This window comes from Ictalurus punctatus, chromosome 29 (assembly GCF_001660625.3).
Source record: "Ictalurus punctatus breed USDA103 chromosome 29, Coco_2.0, whole genome shotgun sequence".
In the NCBI taxonomy this organism is placed as follows: Eukaryota; Metazoa; Chordata; class Actinopteri; order Siluriformes; family Ictaluridae; genus Ictalurus; species Ictalurus punctatus.
Genome location: NC_030444.2, coordinates 1268805 through 1281304, shown reverse-complemented (window position 1 = coordinate 1281304; position 12500 = coordinate 1268805). Strand labels below are relative to the sequence as shown.

The 12500-nt window shown below is 41.6% G+C and overlaps 2 protein-coding genes across 3 annotated transcripts in view; one reads left to right on the top strand and one right to left on the bottom strand.

Annotated features, from left to right (window-relative positions):
* The window catches only part of asah1b (N-acylsphingosine amidohydrolase (acid ceramidase) 1b), a 7892-nt gene extending 4142 nt beyond the window's left edge, over positions 1-3750 (top strand). Inside the window, exons 10-14 of the mRNA XM_017461329.3 lie at positions 920-1001; positions 1230-1361; positions 1483-1606; positions 1923-1979; positions 2507-3750. Of these exons, the coding sequence (XP_017316818.1) occupies positions 920-1001; positions 1230-1361; positions 1483-1606; positions 1923-1979; positions 2507-2596 (485 nt within the window). The 3' untranslated portion in view covers positions 2597-3750. The remainder of the gene's footprint in view (positions 1-919; positions 1002-1229; positions 1362-1482; positions 1607-1922; positions 1980-2506) is intronic.
* Positions 3751-5565: 1815 nt separating this feature from the next.
* Positions 5566-12500, bottom strand: part of dlc1 (DLC1 Rho GTPase activating protein) — a 66933-nt gene continuing 59998 nt past the window's right edge. For both annotated transcript variants that reach the window (XM_053677744.1, XM_053677745.1), the window contains 6 exons: positions 10850-11063; positions 10508-10622; positions 9358-9564; positions 8497-8714; positions 8189-8362; positions 5566-7912 (listed from right to left, as the gene is read on the bottom strand). In XM_053677744.1, coding sequence (XP_053533719.1) covers positions 7813-7912; positions 8189-8362; positions 8497-8714; positions 9358-9564; positions 10508-10622; positions 10850-11063 — 1028 coding nt within the window. In that variant the 3' untranslated portion in view covers positions 5566-7812. The remainder of the gene's footprint in view (positions 7913-8188; positions 8363-8496; positions 8715-9357; positions 9565-10507; positions 10623-10849; positions 11064-12500) is intronic.

Genomic DNA, 12500 nt, shown 5'->3' with positions numbered 1-12500 from the left:
TTTAAAAGAGTCGTTCAGGAGGAGTCATTGATGATTACTGGTCGTCGTTCAGCACTTATATGTGGTGTTAGTTAAACCTCCTGAATGACACCACTAAACTCTTAAACTCGAATCCATTCCTCTTTTTAATCTGTGCAGTACATTGACTCCTTTGAATCATCTAAACTCATTTAAAAGAGTCGTTTAAAAGGAGTCAGTGATGTGGACTGATCCTACATCAGCACTTATGTGGTAATAGACAGTTGAACCTGTAGAATGCTCTAGAACAGATTTGTTGAACACTCTAATCAAACTGTAGGGAACTATTAATATGATTAATATGAGTTACGATGCACCCCTCATTTAGGACTTTCATTGACTCATTTGAGCTCATTTGAAAGAATCATTCAAAAGGAGTCATTTATCAAGTGATTCAAAGTAATATTTTCCAGCATTTTTCCAGCTTTGTTCACAGAGCAGTGTGATTTATTGTAATAACTGCAGTTGGATGAATCACAGGTTTGATCTCAAAGAGAAAGTTTGTCCCAAATGTAATTCATTAATTGTATTAAATTTCTAATTCACAAAACCTCAGCCAAAACTTGTTCAGGGTCCAAAATCAGATTTTTTAGATTTGTACTTGAGTTGAATCCAATGTTTAGGTCTGTTTATTTTTAAATCATGTTTTTGTAGATGCTCAGACCACGCCCACCACCATGGCCTATGCTCTGACCACACCCACTCACTCCCGTTTGCATCTGACTCTCTCGGCCCAGTTCACGACTACATACACACCAATCTCTCACAACAGCGACGCTTATGATACAAAATGTTCACGTAAACGGGAACGCAAAATCGGATCGGTGTCAGCACACCATCCGGAGAGAGCAGGATCACCTGCGTTCAGCGAAGGTGTGTAAACATGTCGTGTGTCCTGCAGGAATTCTGGAGTGGATCCTGGGACAAAGAGAAGGCATGTGGATGAGCTTCCTGACTCGCTCCGTCCTAGAAAACGCCACTAGGTACGATCATCTCGTTCCTCTCGGTACATTGGATACTTCCATATAAGGGCAACTTCCTGTGTCTGATCAATCAGAGTCCAGCATTTCATCACACTAATACTGACTCCTGCATAAAGCAGTGCTAATTTTCAAAGCATGATATAGTTTTAGTCTTTTGAAGAAAATGGTGAATAAGTTTAGTCGTGGTTTCGTCGTCTTCTCTAACGAGCGTGTTTGTGACTCCTGTAGCTATGCCGAAGCTAAGAAGCTGCTGTCCGACACCAAGCTGTTGGCTCCTGCTTACTTTATTCTGGGAGGCAACCAGAGCGGCGAGGCGTGCGTCATCACCCGCGCCCGAACACACAACCTCAACCCTCTGGAGTGAGCACGCACACACACACACACACACTGCTAATTGAGCCATATATTTAATATACATAATTTTACCAACATTATAAGGAAAGAATGATTTTTTTGATGATGATGTGTGTGTGTGTTTCAGGCTGGATGTTAAGCAGGGCCGTTGGTACGTGTTGGAGACGAACTACGACCACTGGAAGGCGCCACTGTTCCTCGACGATCGCAGAACTCCGGCGACGAAGTGCATGAATAAGACCACGCAGGCCGTGAGTTTCTCAAAATACTGTTAAAAAAAGATATTTCTAAAACTTTATTCCTCCGATCAGGAAGACGTAACGGTGCGCTCCAACGTCGTGAGTAAATACGCAGAGTTTCTGTCTATCGGTCTATAAAAGAATCCAGGAAGTAAAAATAAAGTGAAACTTGATGTTTTCAAGGATCAAAAGTCCTTCATCAACTGTTAAACAGGGGGGTGGGGAGGTCTTATTACAGCGTGTGTGTGTGTGTGTGTGTGTGTGTGTGTGTATCGTCTCTTTGTCATCGCTGATTTTTGTAAACGTTTTTGTGGCATTTCCTTTGCAGAATATCTCCGTAAAGACGGTCTACGACGTCCTGTCCACTAAGCCGGTCTTAAATAAAGTAAGTCTGGTAAATTCTGGTTTAATCCTGAACGCGCTCGTTCTAATGTGTACGTTATCGTTTCTATAGTAACAGCTCGAGAACAGTAGGTAAGGATGTGTCATGAACTGTTACGGAAGGAGTCTCCAGCAACAGTACCACTTTGTAACGCTCGGGTTATAGACCTGCTGTTGTGGGAAAATAATCAGCCTGAGGGAGGTAACAGTTACGCCGATTTGCCCCCTCTGCTGAAGAAAAAAACAACACCGTAGAAACCATCACAGAAATTCTAATGGTTTCCAGTACAAATACCATTACAACGCATCAACTGATAACCATTAAAACCATTACTGGTGATTAATGGTATCCACTAGACATAACATGTCACCAATAGAAGGCAACAAATTACCAGTACAGACCCACAGGGACCATTACGGTTTCCATTAAAACCATTACAATTCCCATTATAACCATTACAGATTTGTTTTCTGTTGTTTTTTCTAATAAACTTCCCCCTCTCTCTCTCTCTCTCTCTCTCTCTGTCGTAGTTAACTACATACACTACACTCATGGAGGTATCTACGGGGACGTTGGAGTCGTTTATCCGAGACTGTCCGAGCCCCTGCATGCCGTGGTAAAAGCCGACGCACGTCTCTCGGACTCGACGTCTCTCCAGAACGTTCCTTTACGCGATGCATGCACCTTATTGAGACCGCCCGCCGGTGTTGCTTAATATCTTAGTAATATTTTACGATTTATTTGTTTGTCACGACGTATCATTTTTTTTCCCCGCAGATTCGTTCCGTTCCAGCTCTAATTTCGAAGTTAGTTCGTGCTCGACTGTACTAGTTTTAACTTGTTTTTATCTTAAAACGACGTGCGGAATGTTAACAGGAACGGAGTGTATAATTGAATACGTTATAACGTCATGTTAAAGTGGATTTATCGGTACTCACGAAGGCTACTTTAACACTTGACGTTTTATGTGTAACTTTTATCCACGTGATGAGGGGCGAATGAAAAACTCATCGAGGCGATACTGTAGTGAAGGTTCATTTGTTCGATTTCAACAAATGGAATTGTGGAATTGTTGGAATTGTTTATAAATCATGTGTTAGTGTGTGTGTTGGGTGTTTTTAGGTTTAGGGATGTTGTATTGTACTGAATGTATTCATGTAGGGTTCCTAACAAATCTGCTGCTACCCAACACACACAAAAATCACAACACACTCTGTAATCTGATCTACGTTTTGATGTAAACAACTGACAGGTTTACTAGGCGAGTATTGATTTTAAGGTGAAATAATGATTATAACGTGTTTCTTGTGAATCTTTATACACTCCATTTTGTAATTTACACTCTAACGTCCAGATCACGACTTGGAATCGCAGTGCTACACGTACGAGTCATGAGGTATACCACACAAACACACAAAAAACACAAAAACGCACAGTTACTGTAAGGATTTTGGCTGAAACGTGTCACTATGGTAACGATTGGAGGGGCGGAGCTAAATGGAGGCTTGTGAGAATTCGAGAACGTCTCACGGGGTACAAATAGTCCGAACTCCGTCGCGCAGTTAAATACGAGCGAGACGTAAAGCACAAAATGAGAACGTGGATAACGATTTTACGAACTTTGTGATTCATATAATTTGTAATTTTTGTGTGGTACGGTTTTATATACTCGGATGAAATTCTCTCCGTACTGATGAATCCTGTCTCTGAATGATCACTGAGAAAATGGATGGAATTGTCATTGTTGAAAATAAAAAAAATTTAAACACGTCAACACGAATTTAGGACCGGAGCTGAGAATTACGGCTTTATTTATTTATTTATTTATTTACAGGTTTGTGGCAGTATTGGAATTGCTTGAATAATAATACTGTGTCTTTAATCTGTAGAACTCCACAGGTTCGTGATTTTGCGGATGAATTTTCTTTGGTATGGTAAGTACTTCAGTGAAGTTGTTTCAGTGAAGTTCAGTGAGCGTCGGCGTGTGTTCGGGTGTATTAGGGTGTAAACTTCAACAGCTAGTAAAACTTTTTCAGCTAGAAATTTATAGACACGGGTTGACATTTCAGCTTCAGTGCCAGATATATTGCCTGTAATTTTCCGACAACTTCAGGACAAAGGAGTTTACACTTTGTGGTTTGCAGTGACGAGCTGCGTTTAAAAAAAACAACTTATATAATGTAAATAAGAGCGTAAAGAAGTCATTCGTTTCGTGGACGTTGCACAACATTAGCTGTAGCTATAAATGATGAAAAGCAAATACTGTAAAACAGACTTCAGGGTGGTGAGAGTGACTCCGCCCCGTCATCCAGTATTTTACTGTTACTCCGTAATAAAATGATCAATATATCTGTTGGGATTTTAACAATCGTGTTTTGACATCAAAATAAATAAAGCATTAAAGTGTGTTTATATAATAAGATGGAAAACAACACTATACCACTCCCTCCAGGATTCCATGCACAGTCTGACCACCAGGTGGCCTCGTTGTGCTTTCGAAACCATCTCTCTCTTTTAAAATGGTGGAACGTTTCCCATTTTCACCGATCTGCATACAGTTGTTTTGGGGGTTTTTTTTTAAAAAGAAGGAGAAAAGGAAGTATTAGATGTCAGGGTTAGGATGCCGTGAAAATAAAAAATAAAAATAAACTAAACCGTATCGCCAAAATGATAGAAAACCAACATGCAGACAAGATTAAAGATCATTTTCTGGATCAGAATCAAGGTTTTATATCAAGTTCCAAAATAAAATAAAAGTCAGAATAAACCCTTAAGAAAAGCAAGTGTGACTACACGCTGAACACGACAGACTTTAAGTTCTTAAAACTGTTCATTATTAAACTTCTTTATTTCATGCTTTTGGACTCCAAATTTCTTCAAGAAGTGACGTATATTGTTGCGCCACCTGCTGGACAGACTAGAAAGCGGTGGAGAATCATTATCGAATGTAGTTCTGGTAATACAGGCGTGTATGTGCGCGTTTATCAGTAAATCTAGAACTATACCAAATTCTGTAACGTTCTCTTTAACACCACGTGTAGAATCTTCAACGGGTTGCTGTTTATTTTTAACGGAACGTCTTTCCAGCAAGGTCGAGCTCCGAGCGCACATCAGAAGAAAATCGCATCCGGTTGCGTGATCTAAAAAAAAAAACGGGAGTAGAACTGAAAAAGAAACAAAAACCAAAAGGAAACAAACACGAACGTCAAAGTCCTGGTGGAATATTTCAAACATTGCGATGTAACTGAAAAACGTGTGTTTTGGACGTCAGCGCTACGTGTTGTGACGTCGAGTCGCAACAGCAGCCTCCAAAGCTAGAGAGAGAGAGAGAGAGAGAGCGCTAGGCTAGGCTAGGCTAATCAGTTAGCCAATACTTTGGTGAAATAAATGTGCGTATCTTAAACTGAAACTCTGTTTTCAGTTATCATGTGGGAAAGTTTCCTTCAGTGCATTCACAGGAAGGAGTGTTTGACACTCTCACTGCTCTTATCTTCCTCTTTCCCACAACATCGCGTGTGATTGTGTGTGTGTGTGTGTGTGTGTGTGTGAGAGAGAGAGAGAGAGCAAAAAAACCCACAATGATGTCAGATCAGTATTGAATACCTTTAATAGTGCACTTTGCGAATAATCTGTACAGAAATAATATTAATTATAAAAAAGATAAACCATCTTCCGTAACTTTAAGCGGTAACATTTACAATAAAATAAAAAGATATACAAAATCAAATCCCGATAATATCTTGTTTAAATACACGAAGCCTTAAATTAACGTTCAGTCATGCGTTATCTTAACATACACACACGTTTATGGCACAGGAGCAGGGCGGATCGGATCGGATCGGATCCGCCGGCGTTAGAGCGAAGCTTTCACACGGCCACACAAAAATGCTGCGTTCAGGAAATTTACTTGCGCGGTTACTTAAGTTTTCGAAATTTCCGGACAATTCGTCTGGACAAGGTTGTAACGTTCTGATATTTTTGGTTATTATTAAATATTTCGGAATGATCTGGTTATAACATGAGGAGATCTCGTTAAGTGGAGAGAAATCCAAGCAGCGTTTTTGTATCTGTATCTGTATATATCTATATACATATATATATATATTTATATATTCTGTGAGTGATGAGCATAAATAAGTGTTGTTTTTGTTTTGTTTTGGTTTTTTTTTGCAAAACAAATTACTTCATTTACATTAACACTGTCCAAAGAATGAAAAAAACAGACGTTTAGGTCTGCAGAGCGACCGTCAATGTCGCTGGCGCACGGGGGCGGAGCCAACGGCACGGCTAACGGCTGGAAGGTGACTGACCGAACCTAACTCTACATTCACGCTAACGACTGACCGGTGACGTTCATTTTCTACGTACGTTTCGCGAGTCGACAAATCCAAACGAATCGCTGGCTTGGATTTCGACGCGCGAGATTCTTCCCGAACGTTTCTTCGGTTTTCCGCTCGCAACCTGCCTGCACAGAGTTCCCACAGAAATACGAGGGGAAAAAACAAACAAACAAACTGTGGTTCCATCTAATCCCGTCGTATACAACGTCTCATTACAAAGAAAGATAAAAGCTTGGAAGGAAGTAGCTAAGTAGCTGTCGTTGACGCTACGTAGCTACAGTAGTTAGCATGTACGATCCCTCTTCACATTTCTCCAGCACTTCCTGCACGGACAATTCTTACTTCTTATTCTTATTCCTGTCATCGCCGTGACTCGAACATTCGCTCTCTATCACGTCCTAACTAGCGCCTCATCCTGATTAACACGTCTTGCTGATTCATTTATTTATTTATTTAAAATACAACCATCGTTTATTCCGTCAATCACGCGATACTAATCTCTGTAGCTTTTGGTCCAGTAACGTTTTCCCTTCGTAAAAAAAAAAAAAAAAACAGTCCCGAGTGCACCGTCGAGAACCATATCCGTTTACCGTACGACGCCGAGCATGAATACCGATCGCGAATATTTAAATACGTCAAAATCCCAACGTGAGTCCACCGATCGAAAAATACGACAAATATGAATCTATACGGCAGGGCGGGGGGCGGGGGGTGGGGGGATCTGTGGATCGTTTAAACGCAACAAGAACAGAGCGAGGCTCCGGTGTAACCATAGCAACAACTGTAACATTATTAACACTGCTGGGACGTTAGGAAGATCTGTAAATAAAACGTACGTAAGTTTATATAAGCGATGAAAGGAAAGCAGTTCTCGTTAGCGCACTCGGACCGGAGTAGCCCACGTACGCTCGTCACTCGTTCTCTCGTTTGCGAGGTGTTCCAGACACCGCCGATTCCGCTATCTCTCGCTTATCTATAAACCTCCAGCCATCCATCCGTCCATTCATTCATCCATCCATCCATGATATAGGAGAGATATGGTGAAAGAGCTGTAAATAGTCATGCAGACACTGACATATAACTCACACACACACACACACACACAGGTAGAGGTGTACATACTATTGTGTACTACTAGGGTGGAATATGTCTCACTTGTCAACAACAGACTCGTACATCAAACACACACACACGCACACACACACGCACACGCACACACAAACATGTCTTGCTTCTCAGAAGCAGTAGCACCCTAAACCCCCCGCCCCCCTGTTCAAGTCCTTCCATGACATCATCGATGATGTCACAGCAGCAGGTGTAACCATTCCAGTCTTTCAGGCCTGTCATGTGACCGTTTATCTTTAGTATGCAAAGGTCATGATCTCTGTAGCTTGGAGGATCAACATGCCGTCTTGTGACAGGCTGATTTATAGAATCTTCATCATCATTGGTCCAGGTGTGTGTGTGTGTGTGTGTGTGTGTGTGTGTGTGTGTGTTTATTTGTCCAGTGGGCAGGTGAAGGAGTCTCGTATCCGCACCAGTTCAGAGACACACAGGTGGCCGTACAGCTTGTTATACCACTCTGGACACCGACCCCTGCAACACACACACACACACACACACACAAACACATGAGTGAGTCTCTCACACACACACACACACACATCTTTGTGAGGACCACGACAAGTGAGGACCTGCTGTTCCTCAGTTGTTTTTTTCAACTGACTCCTGACCTCTCAGAGGTCCTCACTTTGGACTGGAATATGATATGATAACGTCCTCATAAAATTATACATGGATTTGTGTTAATAGGATATTTTGTTCTTCTTTGTGTGATTAGGTGTGTGTGTGTGTGTGTGTGTGTGTGTGTACCTGCGGTCTATCCTGGAGATGTGTGTAACGCGGCTCTTGTTCGTGCCGGTTGGCTCTATGAGGTAGCGTGATGTCATCACATTGGCGCGCACACCGAGCACCGGCGCAGCCTCGTGCTCCACCGACACACACACACATGCACACGCACCTTTAGGGAGGTCCGTCACCCACGACCTGTAACACACACACACACACAGTTAAAATACATGTATAGGAGGATTTATCACAGATTACCATTGTACTCAGATATGCACTATAGTGTGTAGTGAGTGTGTGTGTGTGTGTGTGTGAGTGTGTGTGTGTCTCACCTCAGCACCACGTAATCGGTGGCTGGTTTAGGCGCCATGTTGTTGCGGATGTACTGATAAATATCCGTGTTGTTGTTGAGTGTCTCGATCACTCGGCTCTCGAGCAGATCTTCATCCCATCGATCCTGCTCACGGACGATCCGCTGCAGAACCTCGTCCGCTCCGGCCGCCACGTCCACACACACCTTCCACTGACGCAGAGACCAGCCGTCGTGCACCTGCACCATCATCAACACCCAGCCTTCATCATCATAATCATCAACATCAACATCATCATCAAGAACGCCATCATCATGATGTAATGAATCAGGGCCATAAAGGAGAAACATCACTGCATGTGACGTGACTACGAGCCGGAACTTTCCGTACGGAACGACACGGACCGGCAATTCCAAGCACAAACTAAATAAATACAATAAAAATGATCATAACCAGCCTGGAATAGTTTAAACTATTTATAAACTTATAAATAATGAACAAATTATACAATTATTATTACTAATTGCTGTAATAGTAGTAGTAGTAGTAACGGTTGATTTAGTCAAAGTGGTTTTTAAATATTAATATAGTAAGTATTATTAATAGTAGCAGTAGTAGTGGTGATCTCATTGCTTGTAGCAGTTATGGAATTAGTATTAATATTTCTGTTATTATTATTATTATTATTATTTTTTTGTCATTCATTTTTGACCAGATTTCCATTTCCTATCTGTTTCACCTGAATTACTGAGTAACGTGTTTAATCTGAATAATAACTTTAAAAGTTAGTAAAGTTGCTAAAAAGGCAGCGGTAGGTTTACACTTTTCTACTCGGACCGTCCGAGAGGAGAGAACGCGAGCGAGCGAGCGAGCGCGACGTACCTTTTTGTATGCGAGTTCGGCGTGTTCGGGTGTCGAGCAGGTGTCGTAACCTTTGAACTTTTCCTTGGCTTCTTTAAGCAGCGCGTCCGTGCTCTCCTTCACGAGGCTCCTGTAGCTGTGGGAGTCGTCCAGCAGGTCCTCCATGCGCGGGGGAACCAACGCCTGCTCGATGTACGAGTTCCTGCAGCGGGACAGCTCCTCAGGCATCTGCAGCCGGACGGGAGAGACGTTCAGTATCGCAGCAAACCTCAAAAGAGCTTCGTGACGGTATTTCCCTCGAGACTCGGAACGCGCGCTCGCGGAGTTTCAACGCTGGACTGATCATTAGTGCGCACGATAACGTCTCAAATACAGAAATTATAACTAAGCAACACGAAGCAATTTCTTTTAAAGTTTTGTTTAAAAAAACAAAACAAAACAACAAACAGACAAACCCAGAAGTATTTATGAAATATTTCTTATCGTACGCTCGGCTCGTCACGTTTTGACCTGCGAGGAACAAAGTGAAATAAAACGTCTCGTGTTTGTAAATCTGTATTTAAATATATAAATAAATAAATAGCGGATGTTATTGTCGGTCCCGTTCCTGTGGTCGCTTATTTACACTCCCAGCTGTGCGCTTCCAGCTGCCAGACATGAAAATAAAACCATCAATTCAGTTTTCGGATCAGCTGTACAGCCATAGGGCGATTATCTCTCATCCTGTTTTTGTGTGTGTGTGTGTGTGTGTGTGTGTGTGTGTGTGTGTGTGTGTGTGTAATCCTGTCTGCATCTATGGCCTCTTCTTTCTCGTGTGAAGCGGTGTGTCCTGGTACTGTTGTCTCTTCCTCTGTGTGTGTGTGTGTGTGTGTATTCATATTATTTATTATTTATGGGGACATCTCACTTAATTGATATAATTCAGAACGTTCATGACCTTGACAGTACCCTTGAATCACATAACGTCCTGATGAAACGAGTTGCTAAGCCGAAATAGAGAGACACTGAGTGGAAATAGCGACACGCCTTGAAATTATGAGTTGAAATTATGATATCGAATAAAAACAGCAGCATAAAAAAAAGCTCGAAATAACAAGAAGGAGCGTAATTTCGTAAGAGCGAGCGTTTTCTCGTTCAGGACTTCGGTAAGAAAAGTACGAAGGTGTCGGACCTGGAACAGTTTCCTGCACTCCTGGATCATGTGTGTGAGGCCGTGTGTGGCGGCCAGGTTTTCGTTCAGGTCTCTTTGGTCCGGTTTCCCCAGGGGGTTCTTCCTGCTCATCACTCTGCAACACACACACACACATACACATTATTATCATTATTTATATTATGGATAGAACTTAAACCTTTTTAGAAAATACACTCTCCGTCCACTTTATTAGGAACACCTGTACGTTCATGCAGTGTTTATATAATCAGCCAATCCGATTAGATAGCTGTATGAATGTACAGGTGTTCCTAATAAAGTGCCTATACGAGTGTATAGTCGTGAACCTATACACACGCTGACCTGGGCGACGAGGCGTCCCTGCGCGCCGTGTTCAGGTGAAACAGTGACGGCGCCAGACACACGGCCAGGTTAGTGCAGGTCATCTGATTCTCGCTCACGTTCGCCGCTACGTCGCTCAGGAAACACAGCAGAGTGTGTAGAGCGTCACGGCTCTCGTCGGGCAGCAAACACACAGCGGCGCGCACCGCCTGCAAACGCTGCTCCACAGGAATAACTACGAGAGAGAAACATATAAACATTATATATATATATTCCAAAACACTAATGTGTAATATTCACTAGCTACAATATAAGTGAACGATTAGCGCGAGTATCCTGCAAATTACAACTTATCTGAGGTTTAATGTGAATAATTAATGTATAAACACAAAAAAAATCACAACTCGCTTTAAATACAGTACTAAAAACGCTACCGTCATAGTTTATAATATAACTAACAACAATCAATAACAAACAACATTACTGATACAAGCCACAAACCACATGCGGCGATGCTAGCTGAAGAGTTAGCATAAATCTCCCGCAAATTAAGAGTTAAACAAATTCATCAACAACGTTACATACGCGTAAACGAGAATAATCACCAATAAAAGCGTCTCTAAAACGGACCATGAAAATTTTAGATCATGTTAGACTCGATAAATACGGTACAATTTCTTGCTAATCCCAAGTGAAGAAACGGGCTAGCGTTGCAGTTGGCTAATTAGAGGCGGTGTGTATATTAGCGGCTGTTTTTATTCGTTGCTGTCGGTGTAGATTCTAAACACATTGCTAAAGTTATTAGTCATAAACACGTGCCGGTTGCAGCAGGCGATGTAAGACCCAGAATTAGCGATTAGCACAGCTTAGCTTAGCTCGGTCCCGTTCAGTGCAGTGCATTAGCGGGTTTGAGAACTCCACACACAGGTTCTCACAGAGTATTGTGGATTATTTTATCTGCTTTCGTTCCAAAAAAAAAAAAAAAAAAAAAACACTGAAGGGAATAACAATGTCGTCATCTTGTTTAATAAGTACAATTTGACAAATTCGTAATAAACCAGTTCTTGTTAGCGGACATTTGGAGCTTAAATGGGGGGAAAAAAGTATCCTGAATGGAGTCCTGTGTTTGAGGATGTTGTAATCAGTGGCATGCTGGGAATTAGGCCCGAGGGAGACTTTAAGAGCTATGAAGAAGGGGAATGTTAAATGTCAGTTATGTAAGAATGTGTGTAATATGTTTTCGCCACCCTCAGGCTATAGAAATAAAAGACACACACACACAGAAGCCACTTGTCTGAATGGAATGTTGACCCGTGGTCAGCTATACATACATTCACATAAATCCTGAGTGTAGTAAAAATTCACCAAAAAAAGAAAAGAAATAAAAGGACGCTTGTTTCGAAACTGTTTTCCATGTTTTCAGGCAGATGATGTTGTGTTCTAAACCTCGAGTGAAAACATTTCCAGGAAAACAGGAATGACGTAAAGTAAATAAATGAAACGAAATAAAATTAAATAAAATGAAGTGCCAATATAATTGAAATCCGAATTCAGGATTTAATCTGTGACTTTAAGAACAGCCTGTAGGGGGAGACACCGAGTCACTAACACACGCCAGGTATAAGAGGCCAGGACAAAACTGTATTTATATTATTACTAAAAAAATTTTTTA